The sequence below is a fragment of the Cheilinus undulatus genome, linkage group 13, assembly GCF_018320785.1.
Source record: "Cheilinus undulatus linkage group 13, ASM1832078v1, whole genome shotgun sequence".
In the NCBI taxonomy this organism is placed as follows: Eukaryota; Metazoa; Chordata; class Actinopteri; order Labriformes; family Labridae; genus Cheilinus; species Cheilinus undulatus.
Window position 1 is genome coordinate 9,776,117 of NC_054877.1, and position 15,705 is coordinate 9,791,821.

Below are 15,705 nucleotides of genomic sequence, written 5' to 3' on the forward strand. Positions count from 1 at the left end.
AAGGAAAGAAAACTCTGACGTTCCCCGAGTCTCTGTGGGACTTTTTCCCGTCTGACGACAAGAATGCACATAAGACTTTCCCCTCTTCCCTCCGCCTCCCTTCTCTTTCATAACGGCGCTCTCATTTGTTGGTTTAATTAGGCTTTACCTTGTTTGAGTCCACTGGGGCGAGAACTTGTAGGGGGAGCAAGTGAAAGGGAAAAGGCAAGGGGGGGAGAGGTGGGCTGACTGAAGGTCAAACAGTTGATTTGGCTAAAGAACTATCTGGAACAAGAAATGTAGAAATGTAGGGCGATAATAAGAGGACCACAGGAACTCTGAGCTGCCTGAGATCTACCACTGCAAGTATGCCTAACCAAAGCAGCCCAGTGATTTTAAAAGTTAGGCAATGTAACAAATATAGTGTTGGATGCTCGCTGCTGATGCATCTTCAAAGTGCCGAGCTGCAGGAATGCACACAGCTGCCAAATTGTGAACGTACGTGTGGGCAGACATTGTCTACACTGCTGACCGGTGGATCTTTGGGCTGCATACAATGACGTTTTACACAATGGAGCGCTTCCAACTTTGTGTTTCCTGTTTGAACCTCACAATGGTCGCGTGCTCAAAGCCAGCTCCATAAATAAATGGTTCTCCCAGTTTGGTGTGGATGAACTTGACCATCCAGACTCCAGAGTTCTGACCTTGAACATGCCATGCAGACTTTATCACCAGGCATCTCTGCTGGTCTTTACTAATGCTGCTGTCCACTTACTCTTGGCCATGTAACCAATCACAGAAATATACAAAGGATATTTCCTCATAGATGGACTGGGGTTAACATCTTAGATCATTTAACTACCTAACAGAAGTAGCACTGCAATCCCACTAATTTAAATTAAAGACAATATTTATTTTACTTAATAATTAGTAGGACCCCAGGTTGGGAACCACTGCTCTACTGTAGCCATTTAGCTGTTAACTTTAGCCATCATGGTAACCAAGAAGTACACTTGTATATTGACAATAAACTTCATTAAAGTAACTCTTTAAAGTTTTCTGCAGTTGTCCTGGTATGATGTAACCTTGCAAAGCAGATGGATACACCCGTTTCTGTGTTTCTCACTGGTGAATTCATCGTGCAAAGCTCCCATCTGAACCATTTGGACCCGGTTAGAAAGTGACAGGACAGTATATTCAGGTGCAGCGGAGTCATGATGTAAGCAAGCAGCAGCAAGAGGCTGGAGCAATTATGGCAGAAGACATTAGCGTGGATGCTGCTAAAGTGCCAGTTTTATCAGAACTTGACGACTTTTCTTCGTTAAAGGAAGAGGAAAGAACAGAATTTAGTTCTTTTCATTTAAAAAAACGACAAAAGTCTGACTGACATGTCTACAGTCACCATGGTTTGCGTTATGCAGCTCTCAATATAGTTGACTTCTACATCAGTGTTTTGTTGCCCTGATTGGCCTGTAAAGATAAGACAGACAGAACATTCATCCAATCACACTCCGAGTTTTTTTCAAATCCTCTGCCCTTTCCCAAACACTTAGTATTGAACGTTTTCCAGATGGATGTGTGTAACAAATTCATCTGGCGTGTCAGGTTAGGTATGATGATGGTTAATACAGCCAATCAACCAATACTTTGCTTGGTGCAGAGAAGGCTGAGTTATTACCATCATGTATCACAATGCATTGCACCTAAGGCAGGGCTTACCAATTTTTTTCAGCCTGTATCCATCAAAATAACAGCATCAGAGACTAGGGACCACCACTATCCCTGGAGATGGTTAAAATGGCACAGGGCAATTGACTGAGTGCTGATTTCAACTGCAATTTTTTCAATTTCAATTGCATTTTCCAACAGTAGCAAAAGAACACCAAAAAGAGAACACAACTGCCTAAACAACTGATACTACTACCTCTTTAGGAAGGCATTCCTCGTCCCCCTTTTAGTGTGTCATAACTTCACAGGGGGTCCTAACCTCCACTTTGGGACTCACTGTCAGGGTCCATAGCAGGGTCAGTGTTGGATTTTGATGGCTTCAATAAATACAGCTGATTATCTAAATCTTTTCCAGGACCATTAAATGTATGCTAATCCATAACATCCTCTGCACACATATTTCATCATAAAGTTTTTGATATTAATGCCATTAATCTGCTGTATGAGTTAAGACAGCGGCTAAAAACCCAGACTGTAATAGTCTTTAACAGTCTAACTTAAATTCATCATAGTGCAGGAAGAACAGAATTTGTAGCTTCACCAGGATGCACCCCAGATACACAGAAAGCATCTGTGTCACCCTATATAATCTAAACTCTGATATCAATAAGGTTCTCAACTGGTTTAGCATTAGCACCCACCGCCTCCTTAACAATGAATAAGGACCCAAGTTTTGTGAATTTGTTTATAATAACCAAAAAAAAAATGAAAAAGACAAATGGGGAAGTTTGGACTTCAGATGGAACTAAAGATGTAATGGAGGAAAGCAATGAGGCATATTCTTCTAAATAAAAGCACATCATAGACTTATGCCACGTATCGTTGTTCCAAGTACACATCCACATCTGAATTACTTTGCAACCTACTTTTGCGACTCGACCCAACAGTTGAGAATCAAGGCTCTAAATGATGTGTAATTCGTTATGTTCTATTGAGGAAATTTCCCTTGACTTCATTTTATTGCCTGCTTTTTATTTTGTTTATCTTCTCTGGGTTTTGCTGGGCAGTACACTAAAGTCTCATTTAACTACCCTGCAGTGGTATTAGCACAAAATTTACAATTCTTTCTTATTAAATCAGACAAACCCAGTCTTGTTTTATTTTTTATGCATGCCTGGATGCAAGAATTAGGGGTGCTAAGGATGCTGCAGCAACCCTTAAAATAAGGCCCAGTCCAAACAACCTCCACAGAAGAACACATTAACTTATTTTAATCCTGTCTTAAATGTGTTATAGATGTAGTACAGAGCTATGTGGGATTGCTTCTCCTGTCAGTTTATTACAGTGCTACAGGAGCCTTTATCTTGTCTAGAGTACTTCCTGCAGAGTGATACAATGCACAGCAGGCAAGAGCTTTTCTATTGCTGCACTATGAATGGGTGATATTGGAGAAAATAGGACACTGTCTTTTATTTCTACAATGTATACTGCGATAGAAAAAACAGGGAGGTTATAGGATATAATGACAACTCCTGTAGACATTGCAATTAACACTTTAATTTTACAATCCCAATCTAACTATTTTGGACTTAAGTCTATTCTTAAGTAAAAATGTTGATGGGCAATAATGTTCTCTTTATTGTATATGATTACATTTAAACTGGTCATTTTTAAACCATTTTTAACACTAAATTTGTCACAATCACTAAAAGGGTGCCTGAAATCAGACTGCATGAATATGGTGGGACATAAATAAAACAAAGAAGCTGCTTAATAAACCATTGCTGTGAACTTAAAATGTTTCTCATTTACTGCAATAATTTCTGGCTTTTCCAATGTGTTTACTGCTAAAGCTCATATTGCAATAATGTTAAAACTGCTTCTATTGTGTAGCCAAATGTTGTGCACATGCATTGAGGTGTTCCGGGGATTCAACCATAATTACAGTCATCAGACATTTTGATTTTGAGTTATACACTAGTTGATTATTCCTTCGGTAATTTGAGAACAACCTCTGACAACCACTGCATAAACCCAATTTGCCTGACATACCATTCAAGTCTGCTGCCTTCTTGTCTTTAATCAAGAAGTCTTTTCAATAAAAAGATGCACTCTATCAGGTTTATTTATTAAACAGAGTACTCCCCTGGCTGGTGACACCACCTTTTAGTGTTTTTTTCCTTCATTAATTCATTACTTCAGTGATTGCTTGAAGTAAACACAACAACAACATACTTGTGCCCAGCTACGTGCTCAGTGAAGAAATCCCTTAACTCAGTTATGCCCCTTATGGTGGCCTTCACAAGTCAACCATGCTGACCAAAACACCGGGGTTGTCAAGTATTAACCCTCCTAAACAGACCTTGTGTTCAGTTGGTTCCACAGCCCCTCCAGAGGGGTGAAAAGTGAGGTTCAGTGTCCCAGAGACGAACCCTCGAAGCTAGTTCACACCCTCCAGAAAAAGACGGGACAGGGCCAAGCAGGGTTACAATGTATTACGCACACAGGTGAAGTAAAATTTAAAATAAGAAAAACATACGCACATCAGTAAACAGGTGCTCGATCCAAAAAGTGAAGCATGGAGTAGCTCCCATGTCAAGCGTTTATTTGCAACAAGTGATGTTTCGAACCAACATGCTCTTCCTCAGTCTTGCAACATCATGTGTTACAAATAAATGCTTGATACGGAAGCAAAATATAAAACCTCTAATTCATCTGTTAAAAGACAACACTTCACCAGGGACGAACTAGAGATGTGTACAATTACCTAGCTAACTGATTATACAACCAGTCCCTTGGTAGTCTGCACCAGAGTTACTAGTCAGTTCACTAAACTCTTAGTATTTCTTATTAGTTTGGGGCCACAATACTGATCAAATGCTCTTTAACCCAATGTAAACAACGGTGAACAACAGCATGGTTTAGCAATGTTATGATCTGAAAAATGGGGATGAATTTTTACTCCAGCTGTGTCTGGTCATACTTATATTCAACCAAGCAATGAGCGACAACATTCAGCACAGGAATGTGGACGATAACCTGCAAACAGGATTGAAGGCTAGCACTGCTAACATTACACATTTTGAAAACTAACTTTGCATTGCTTAACTACTGCTGGTGTAATCCAGTCTTCAACAATAATAATTAATAATTTGTCTTAACAGATGCTGTAAGGGCCAGACTTTCAAATAAAGTATTTTCTATGAAAATGTAATTTATAGCCATTAATTGCGAGATAAGTTCCTATCACCTATACTGCAGCCAGCCACAGGGAAGTGATTGAAATATTTTAGCTACATAATTCTAGGGCTGTCTTGCTGTCCATCTTTAGCTTTGGTGCTAATATGCTGTGTCGTGATTGGTGCAAAATATAAGCAGGAAACAGGTCTGTAGATTCTCTAGCAGGAAAAACTGCACTTTCAAAGAGCCTGAAGAGGTAAGTTGACACAGAAAAGTGCAGATTTAACCTGGGCTGAACTGATAATTGTGTTTATCCTGCATCATATTCAGTAACACTGATAACGGGTGCATAAAAACAGATCAAACGTTTCACCTAAAACTGTCTCAAAACTTATCTTTTTCTGTTTATTTAATAACTGCAGGGATTAAATAAATGATACCCTAAAAAATAATTATTTTTTCTTGTCACATTTTATGAATTTAATAATCTTTTGAGGGCCAGATGGGAAGCTTTGGGTGGCCTGATGTGACTCTTAGGCCACCAGTTGATGATCACTGGCTCAGTCACATTTATGGTAAACAACAGACTGTAGTCTCTGTTAACAGACTTATGCTGTCTGGGTCTACACTCGTCACCTTAACTGCTCTTTAATTATCAGCTACAAACTGGTCATAGGCCGTGTCTTTTAGACGTGCTTTAGTCTGATGAACTGTAAAATGCTGTTACCTACAGGGTCCCTGTATACATGGCTTTCTGAACATTAGACCCCAAAGTTATCAGATTTACCAGTATGATGATAGTGTTGTGAGTTTGTTCAGGTTCACTGGGTTATATGTTAATGTGCTACAATCTCCTGGATTTGAATATCAAATGTTATACAAAGATAACAGAGAATATAAATCCAATGAGTAACTGCAGCCCAAACAACTGCAGAGCCGATGTCACTGATGGCTTCATGTTAAAACAGATTTTAGTGATTAATCATGACATCAGCAGCTGCAGAAATTGATTTGTTGATGATCTTTGTCTTTGATTACTTCCTAGTACTCAAACTCTTACCTAGATACAGCGAGGCGTTCTCCTTCTTGACGTTGTCATCCAGGTAGGTGGGTCCCAGTGTGTAGATGGGCGTGGATCCCATACCCACCAGGATCTGGGCGATAACGAAGAGTGCCACGTACAGGTTGTGTTCATTACCCTCCTGGTCTCTTGGGCAGGAAGTGATGTCAACACGGTCCCTGCTGCTAGCATTGCTGTTCATACAGAGGCCCTCGTTGCCAGAGGACGCGTTAACTTCCTGAATCTGGTAAGCCGGGGAGATAAAGTGAGGTAAGGAGAAAAGAGCGGCACCTACAGCGATGAAAACCCCCCCCACCGCAAGCCAGCGAGGTCTCTGGCCCCGTCCACCAAAGTAGCTGATAAAGACAACCACTAGGAGGCTCCCTATGTCGAAACAGCTGACAAGGAGGCCAGATTCTGAGCTCCTTAAGCTGTACCTTTTCTCTATCGTGGTGATGACGCTGCTGAGGTAGCCAGACACCATGAGCGACTGGATGAACGTCAGGTAGCACATACAGAACAGGAAGCAGCGAGAGTCCTGCAAAATAAGGCCCAGGTACTTCCTGCTGGGCAGACGGATCTGAGCCAGCCTGGCAGCAAAAAATCCAGGGGGCTTCCTTCTAGCTAAGTTTTTACTTCTACGGATCTCTGTGTTCTCCATGTATGAGCTCGGCCTGTTTAACGCCGACTTCCCTGGCTTTGGTGAGTAGTTTGTTCTCGTTGGCGACTCTGCCTGGAAGGACTCAGTCTTAGGTGGAAGCTGGATAAATTCAGCGCTCTCTTCAGCTGTTATAGACATTCGCACAGAACTAGCAAGCAAGGTTTCCTCTTGAGGCGCTGCTTCATTTAAAACAGGCAAACTTTTAGATTTGAAGTTCGGCTCCTCCATCTCACTTGAAAAGCCTTCCGCCTTCTGAAGGGACTCGGATAATTCTGCTTCCTCGTGGTCCGCCATTGTTCCTGGTCTAACCTTCCTCTTTAGGGGTTAGAAATAAACCCACCCAGTTCCAAGCCTGAGTTCACAGTTTAGGGGCTGCTGCCCATTACATTCATTATTAATAAGCACATCTACTCCCACAAATACAGTCTGGCACACAAAGAGGCCCGAAACAGCAACAATGTCAACCAAAGGGGAGAGTAGACTCACAGCTTCTGCTTATCTGCAGTGCAGGCAGGACAGCCTCTGCTCTGTCCCGTTCTGTTTATCTTTTCATGCACATTTGCCTTCAGCAACCATGTAATCCAGAGGTGGACAGCGCTCAGGCCTCCTCAGCTCGGCCAGCAGAGCTCCAGAGCTCCCTGCAGATGCTCAACATTTCCACCCGATGGCTTCCCTCAGCAGGACAACGCTGCTCCGCTGCTGGCACTGATGAAATGAACTTGCAGAGCATGCGCCACATCCCTGACAGGTCCTGCCAATGAATATGACACAGTTACAACGTGATAGCTTTTGGTATATTAGATGATGGTGCCCCCCTTCTCCTCCAAACTCCTCCTCCCCAAGTCAAGGGCATCACCAGCTGTCCTCCCAGCAGGGGTGAGAGGCTGTCATTTAGAGATTATATTTCTATGAAAATCCCTGGAAGATGTGAGTAAGAAAATAAAAAATAATTTAAAAACAGAGAAGATGTCGAGGAAAACGACCATGAAAGGAGAGAAGTCCGAGGAGAGAGGTGTCTGCTGCTCGGATAATACCGCAGTGCTCAGCTGCTCTCCGTCGCTGTTTTGAAAACAACGAGTGATGGGCAGTTCAAGAACGAGTTAGTACAAAGAGCCGACTCTTTTCAGTGATGAAGGAGAGCAATCTATGAGCTGATCACTTTATGTTTTGGGGCTGACTGTAAAGGATTTAATGACAAACTATAATGTTTTCACAGATGAAGCCCTTAAATATATTTTTATTTTTTAATAATTATGATTATAGCAAAAAAATGGATTATAAGCTTCATATTAGTCTAGACCAGTGGAGGACCTGATGTTTAGGAGCTAAGGAGGCTGTAAAAACATTTTTATGCCTTTATACATGTTTTCAATCAATGCATTTGGAAATCCATGTTTATTTTCTAATCTCATCTTTTAATTTTTAGAAAAATATCAGGATACATAGTAAAACTAATGAATTACTGTTACTATTGATTATTGTGAGGACAGAAATTATAAAGGATTGTTTACATAATATCTTAAATAAAATTAATGAATACCTGTACTATCCATTGTTAATAGAATTAAGCAAACATATGAATAAGTTAATGAATAAGCTTAACTTTGGATATTTGCCATTTTTTGTAAATGGAATTTAAAAAACTAGAGGCTGATATTACATGGGTGTACTTGGCATGGCAAAGAGCCCATTATCGAAACACAGTTTAATAACAATATCGTTATCTACATCTACATAAGGGATTGGCAATGCTTTTAAAATCCAAAAAGTCATTAATTGATTTTAACAAACCCAAGATTTTATGGTAGTACTACCTCAATTCAGAGATTTTTTCCACCAGTACATACCAGTGTCTGGTAATACTGAAAGACAGAGGCTGTAGAGCACCTTAAAGTTGTTTGCTAACCACCAATATATGACAAAAAAACAGAAGAAGAAAGCAGTAATGACTGCTGGCATTGTTCCAAACTGTGGAGGTGTAAGGGAAATAACTTCAATAGTCCATTTCTTAGAAATTCAATTTTTTTTAATAACTGCTGATGACTTTCAAAGTGCAGTTTTCCTTGAAATGCTCTCTCCTGCTCTACATCTTCCAATTAAAACTATCTAGTAAACAATTTCAAAGACATGTTCATCTACCCTTTTTTATTGCATTACTCACAGCTGCAGCATTATCTTACATGGACTTGTACATATTAGTTTATTGTTGTATTTATTGTTAAATGTATTTCACATGCAATGCACAGTATACCAATGCCCGTCTCCTTGTGAGTGTAAGCATACCCGACCAATAAAGCTGATTACGATCTGACTTGGGTGAGGTCCCCTACATAGTAAAGTTATTATTTGTTAGAAATCATTTGTTATTAAGTGTAATTTTTCTAGGACAAAAAAGAATCCCTAATTAACATGGCTTAGTATTTAATTTTTTCACTGAAGGAAAATTTGGGGCTTTATTTACAACAGCACATGTGAATATAACCTGCTCTAATCTGATTTTTTTTAACCAAATGTTATTTTGCTTGTTGGCATTATTGAGTTTGTCAAATTGTATTAAATAAGTTTTTTGATATATAAACGTACATTAAGGTCAATTAAATGACAAAATTCTGACATAATATAACTTAGCTGTTAACTATCAAGTGGTGGTTTGAAATCAAGACTTGTTTTGGTGCTGAGTGAACCGAGTCAAATGATCCGAATCCCAAGAAAGAGCTGAATTTCTCATCTATGAACACATTTTTGTTAAGCTGCAAGGATAAAACCAGTAAAACTGGGACAGCACACTTCAAAATAAAAGCCTACAATTCAAAATGCAACCGTTCATACCAGTACGGACTAAATTACGTTGAATTGCAGAGGCATTTAAACATGTAGTTGTTTTACACACCGCACTATGGGTTGATTGGCATGTATATAGAGTAAAGATGAACTCAACATGCTCCATTGATGTGGTTTTCGAAAGGAAATGTGGTGAAAATTTCAATTTTTTATGATTTCAATAAGATGAGAACATGATGAGATTTGGTTTGGCAGTGTCATTCATTTTAAAGAATAGAAAATAGACATTTTAGACGGCTTTCATTGTACGTCAAGCTTAGCGCATTAGCTACTGAAACGGTTACTATCGATGAATACAAGTATGCTTGTACCAATGCAGCGAGGAAAAAAGAGATAAGGCTGGGAATCTTCTGGTAGACAATTCGTATAGAAAATATTTAAAATAGTGTTTTACGACGTCTTTAGCGTACGTTGAAAAAAGGTCGCCCATTACCTGAAGGTTTTATTTTGACAAGTTGCATCAGAAGTTCCCCCTCGAGCTAACGGTCTCGGGCAGCTAGCCGGGCAGCTAACGGCTAACCAGATTCTAACGGTCACCGATAAAATAAAATGACAGAAATGACGGTGACACTTCTCCTTTGAATGAAACTCTGAAGTGAAAAACGGCCCCTGGAAATTTACTCTCGGGTTTTACTATCCTCTCTTACAGGACAGATGGCTAAAACATGACAAAAGAGACAAAAATGTTAAAAAATCTTACCCACAAACATCTTCACGCAGAGATCCGTCAAGCTGCTGTAAGCTAGCTAGAGAAAACCGGAAACACTCCGAAATAAATACATGGAGAGGATCATGTTATGTGATCATAAGTGTCCCTTTCCTCCACATTTTGAAACTGAAATGTTTATAACGTTTCAGGATTATTTTATATGTAAAATAAACTGAAGCACTGTGCAGACACCAGTAGATTTAATGTTTTAGTACTGTTATTGGAATTCTTGTCTTCCCTCTTTTGGAAGAAGACACAGGCTTTCTTTATTAACACCTAAGGGGAAAGTGCTTTCGTCCCACTCTACTATTGGAGAATGAAATATACACAAAGGCTTAGAATATGTAAATATACATGCACAAATTCTTTAGGAATTGAGCACCAGTTTAGGGATACTGTGTCTTGTTCAAGAGAGTTTAAGTGAACAGGCATTTCTCCACCAGCAGCAGACCCAGCCTATGTATTTGCTCCAAACTGAGATAATACCACTGCTAACCTAGCCTTAATATTATTTACCTGTTTTTTTCCCTACAAGTCATACTACTAAGCCACTGATCATTAACTCGAGGGCCACATCAGGCCCCCCAAGGCTTCCTATTCGGCCCCCAGAAGATCATTAAATTCAGAAAAAGTGGAAAGGAAACGCAGTGGTTTTAAGAGTATCTTTTGGTTTTAAATCTCTGCAGCGGTTAAATCCACCAAAAACAATCAATACTGAAATAGTTTTAGAACATTTGATCTGTTTTTACAAAAATTCCCTTGTCAGCCATTATTAGTAAAAATTTCCAAGATATATTTTAAAAAATGGGTTAAGACTGATGGAAATGTTGCAAAAATGGCCAGCTAAAGTGGTGAAAAGGAGTTAGAGAGTGTCAAAAAGGGACACAAATTGGCAGAAAAATTTGTGAAAAGATGTCAAAATGGTAAAATAGGAAAAAAGGGGCACTTTTTTTTGAAAAATGGGTAAATAGTAGCAAAAATGGTGGACAAAAAGTAATAAAAAGGGATTAAAAAGTGGCAGAAATGGGTAAAAGAGTGGCAAAAGGTGATGAAACATGAAGGGGGAGGGGTAAATGGGGTAAAATAATAGCAAGAATTGCTATTATGTTAAATGCTATTATATAAAATGTTGCAGAAATGGCCAGATGTAACAGTGAAAAGGGGTAAAAAGTTTTAAAAATATGAGTTAATGTAGGTGCCAAATCCCAAGTGGGGAGGGCTCATTTTTTTGGGATTTGAAAGAAAATACAAATACTAATGCATTCATATGTTAATTAGGCCAAAATAATTATTCAGTTTTGTTTATTTGAATGTCTGGCCCCCAGAGTCTATATCAAAACTACTCTGGCCCTTGTGCAAATGTAGTTGATAACCTCTGTACTAAGCCGACAATGAATAAATCATAACATGGCATTTCCCTTGTTTTAGTCAGCTAATTGAGTTTCATTTAAACTATAAAAGTAACACTTTAAAGTAATAAGATTTGATTTAATTTTGGGGTGTGTTTATTGCTTTTAGTGAAGATGAGGAAGAGGATTGTCCTGCAGCTGTAAGCAGTATTATAAGTCTGATTGTTACTGCCAGGAGCATGCAGAGATGAGTTTAATTTACTGTAAATGCTGCCACTGGCATACACAGAAGAGCTACAGATTCGGCCTACCCTACAGCTTATGCTCTGTCATGTTACTTTGTGCAGGAATGCACACACAGACCACACTGATCATACTCACAGAGGAGCAATATCATGGTTTATATTTTAGTTCCATTTAAGTCTTCTTGATAAGAACAATACTTGCCCATCTTGAACTGATGTTATCAATTAATGTATTGAAACACATAAAGGCATTAAGTAGACTTTTTAAGAATGTAAGGGGACGAGGATGTAAGGGCTTAGCCCAAATTTAGGAGGCTCCAGGGTTATGCTTCCCCATTAAAACATTTATATGAGCTATTTTCTCTTTAATCCAAATTTAGATTTAAAACACAAACAAATCCATACGGCATTTTAGCAAAAATGATGCATTATCACCTTTTGAAAAAGCATCCTTTATAGCCAGCATGATTTATTTAAAATGTTAATATTTCTCAGTGTGCCCATCGTTCTAAAACCATAACACACTATACTGAAAATATCCCATTTTCACTTCTTCTCCCTAAAATGGACAGAAACTGTCTGATATTTCTGTTTATGAAATTATAAAGCAAAAATAAGGTATGGATTTTGTGTAAACATTTAAATTTGGCAATTTTCATTTTCTAAAAGAGCATTATAGAAAAAAACTAGTTAAAAATATAAAAATATATTAAAAATATTAAATATAATTATATTAAATATAAATATATAAAAAATATTAATATATAATACAATGTTGAAAGTATTTTTAAACCTGCTGTTAAAGCTCTTGGAAATATTTTTAAAAATGTTTGATTTATTTCTGTTGGCCCACAAGAATGAAATATCCACGTCTATTTCAGATTCACAAAACTTTATTGATCCCAAAAGGGTCATTCATAAGCAGCTCACTCGTGTCTACAACACACAACATTCAGCTGAAACATGTCGACACTGACAAACCAACAAACAGATGGCAATGAAGAACCACAGGGTACAAGATAATTATGTAAGAAAATCCTTAAGGGGGCCCCAACACAGCCCTCTACAGACAGACAGTCCAAGAAGGAGAAGGGAGACAGGAGCCTTCCTTCATCTGTGTGCAGAAAGGTAAAACCTCTAACATCCCAGCAGAGACAGAGGAGTGGAGGACTTCCTGATCACCCAGAAACAATCACAGTCCTCTCCAGATCCACAACAGTCCAGCTCACAGCTCAGTTTACTGCATGCATGCCAGTGGGCCCAGAGTGTGAATCATGATGACATGAGAAGCTGTTCTCTTAGGTTGACCATAGGTCACTATTTACCCGGGACAGCGCTGTTGTCAGGTGTTGAGTCCTATGTTCCGAGCAAAATCAATAAAACGCCAATCTGTCCCTTTTTTGACCAACCCTGTCCCGATTTTAGCCAATGGGAATCTGGAAATGCCAAAACATTGCACCATGTCTGCCACACTTTCTCTCAGCTGCTATTTGACCAATAGAAAATCATGACCAATGTACAGCACATCAAAGCCCACTCCTGATTTGTCGATGCATGTGTCAATCAATCTTGGAGTACCAACTGGACCTGCTGCCAAAATGTCAGATAAATCAGCTGTCATGAGCGCCAGGAGAGGAAAAAAAAATCAGGCAATGAATTCGCTGCATTTTGCAGACACCTGAGGTGTATATTTTCAATATATTCCAACATACGACGTCATATTAACTAGCACACACAAACGAGAGGTGAAATAGCACAATTACAACGCTTTTAAATGAAGCAAACGCCGGTGACTTTTAACTTTAACGGACTTTTCTTTGCAAACGGATTTCTTAAAGTGAAGACAACGCGTGTTTGTGTTTCTATGTTTTAGTTCAAGACGTTTAAGTGACCAACCTTCCTGTGTGTTAGCCTTTTTGGTGTGTTGTGTTTTTCCACAAATTTATTTAGCCAAAGCTATGAGGACTCTTACATTTATAATTCCTGTAGTTAGATTAGAATCAGAAACTTAGAATATAGACCTTGTTATATGGAAAATAATGAAATTATGATTAAATTAAACATTTATAAAATAAACTTATATTCAAAGGATAAATCTACGCAAATGAAGAGGGCACGTCAGACGTAAAAGGTCTGATTTGTGATTGGTGGAAACTTATTCTAGAACACATCGTTGCACCTGCAGGCTATAAATAGAGCTGGCCCCATTTCACCAAGACGCTTGGAGAGAGAGGTACGTCATTGTTCTGAGCTAGCAAGCTAAGCTAACAGTTAGCTTGATTAAGCTAGCTTCGTTCATTATCTTATCTGCTAGCTTTGTGTTTTTCAATGAATAAATCATGTTGGGTATGAAAAATAAAAACTATTTAACTGTTTTAGTTGTTTCAAAATAATTTAAAGTGATGTTTACAGTTTAACGATGTTTAAAGTTGTGGTTTGACTAAGTTTAAAGGTGTGAAACAGATCGTAGTTAATGTTTGGTATGGTTACAGTTACTTACTATGTGTAGCTGTAAATGAATTATTTCATGGGTTTTGTTTGGTCATTTCTATGATTGTATTATGTGGAAATTATGTTTAATGTACCATTATTGTTTCACATTTTATTGTGATTTTTCTATGGCAGTATGTTTTAGTGCAGGGTTTTTCAAAGTGTGGGAAAGTATGCTTCTCCCAAGAGAATTTATTCTGTGGACCCCCACCCTAATAAGAATAGGATTTAAACTATATTTAACACATCTAGGCTCTGTCTCCCCTTTTTACAAATTATTATTTAGACATTTTTATATTTCTGATATGTTGGTCTGCATGTGTTTTTAAACATCGGTCTTTCCCAGGCAGTCAGTTATTTAAAATGAGATAAAACTTCATATTATCCCCAGAGGAGAAATTCTGGCATCACAGCAAAATAATAATAAGAAAGGTGGTAAATAACAATATAATTTGAATTAGATCAAGCAACATAAATAAAATCTAAATAATGAATTAAAAAGGACAGGAGGTGTATGAAATTAACATTCTTTGTAGCAAGCAATCAAAGTGAGGCATTTTATTGCAGAGTGACATGGTACACTTAATGGCAGAAAACTATACAGAGCAATTGAATGATATGAATATTCAGTTGTGCAGAAATGGTCCAGTAGGAATGGGATGTTATATTTAAAGCATACATGAGTGAGATGTAAAAATAATACAAAGATATAGAGATAAACAGGATTGTCTGGTATTGTATGGTTAATAATATCACCTATGAATATTAATAAATTAATCGAAAAAATAACTGTAGGTAAAAGTTAAGGAGCAAAATATAGTACAACATGGTATGTAATCAATATAAAGTATAGTATAACCAACACTTATATATAAGTAGCATTTATGGCATAATGAATGTGAACAGTAGTATATTGTGAATATAAACCAAGAAGTACCAGTTTTATTAATAGTAATAACTAATAATATTTCAGTGTGGTGCATCCGTTTAGTTTCAGAAATAAAGTTATTGCCAATACTACCTTGTCATTATGCTCTACGCTCTTATTTGATGGGAACTATAAGTTTGCATCTATGCAGTTATCATCCTCCACCTTCAGTCTTGACCGAAGGTGGAGGTGTTTATGACACTGAATGTCTCATTTGCTTCCAGTACATGAAATTCCTTTACTTCTCAAACAATTTCCCTGGGTTTGGTTACTAGACTTGGTGCTTTTGTCTCAATATGACCTCAGGGTTTACATGGCCTTATGCTGTCATTAACCTGTACATCTTTGCTAATTTAACCTTGTGGGGGAAAATTTTAACTTTAATAGTGGACTCTATTTTAGTCACTATGTTAACTATAAATGTGTCCAGTTGACCTCGTGCAGGGCATAAGTTAGCAAAGCAAATAACCATTTCCTGGTTCATGGTTCTGCGCCTCCCCTAAAGTCATGTGGCACACCCAGAGGAGGCCCACCTCACACTTTGAAAACCACTGTTTTAGTTAAAATGTCACACCAACAAAGGGATTTTAATTGA

The 15,705-nt window shown here is 38.2% G+C and overlaps 1 protein-coding gene across 4 annotated transcripts in view; it reads right to left on the reverse strand.

Annotated features, from left to right (window-relative positions):
- The window catches only part of LOC121519728 (solute carrier organic anion transporter family member 5A1-like), a 62,532-nt gene extending 52,414 nt beyond the window's left edge, over positions 1-10,118 (reverse strand). For 3 of the 4 annotated variants that reach the window (XM_041802573.1, XM_041802572.1, XM_041802575.1), the window contains exon 1: positions 5,888-7,725. In XM_041802573.1, the coding sequence (XP_041658507.1) occupies positions 5,888-6,842 (955 nt within the window). In that variant the 5' untranslated portion in view covers positions 6,843-7,725. Of the gene's footprint in view, positions 1-5,887; positions 7,726-10,089 lie in introns of those variants that run through there. The other variant, XM_041802571.1, reaches the window with a different exon arrangement.
- Between the last annotated feature and the right edge of the window lie 5,587 nt (positions 10,119-15,705).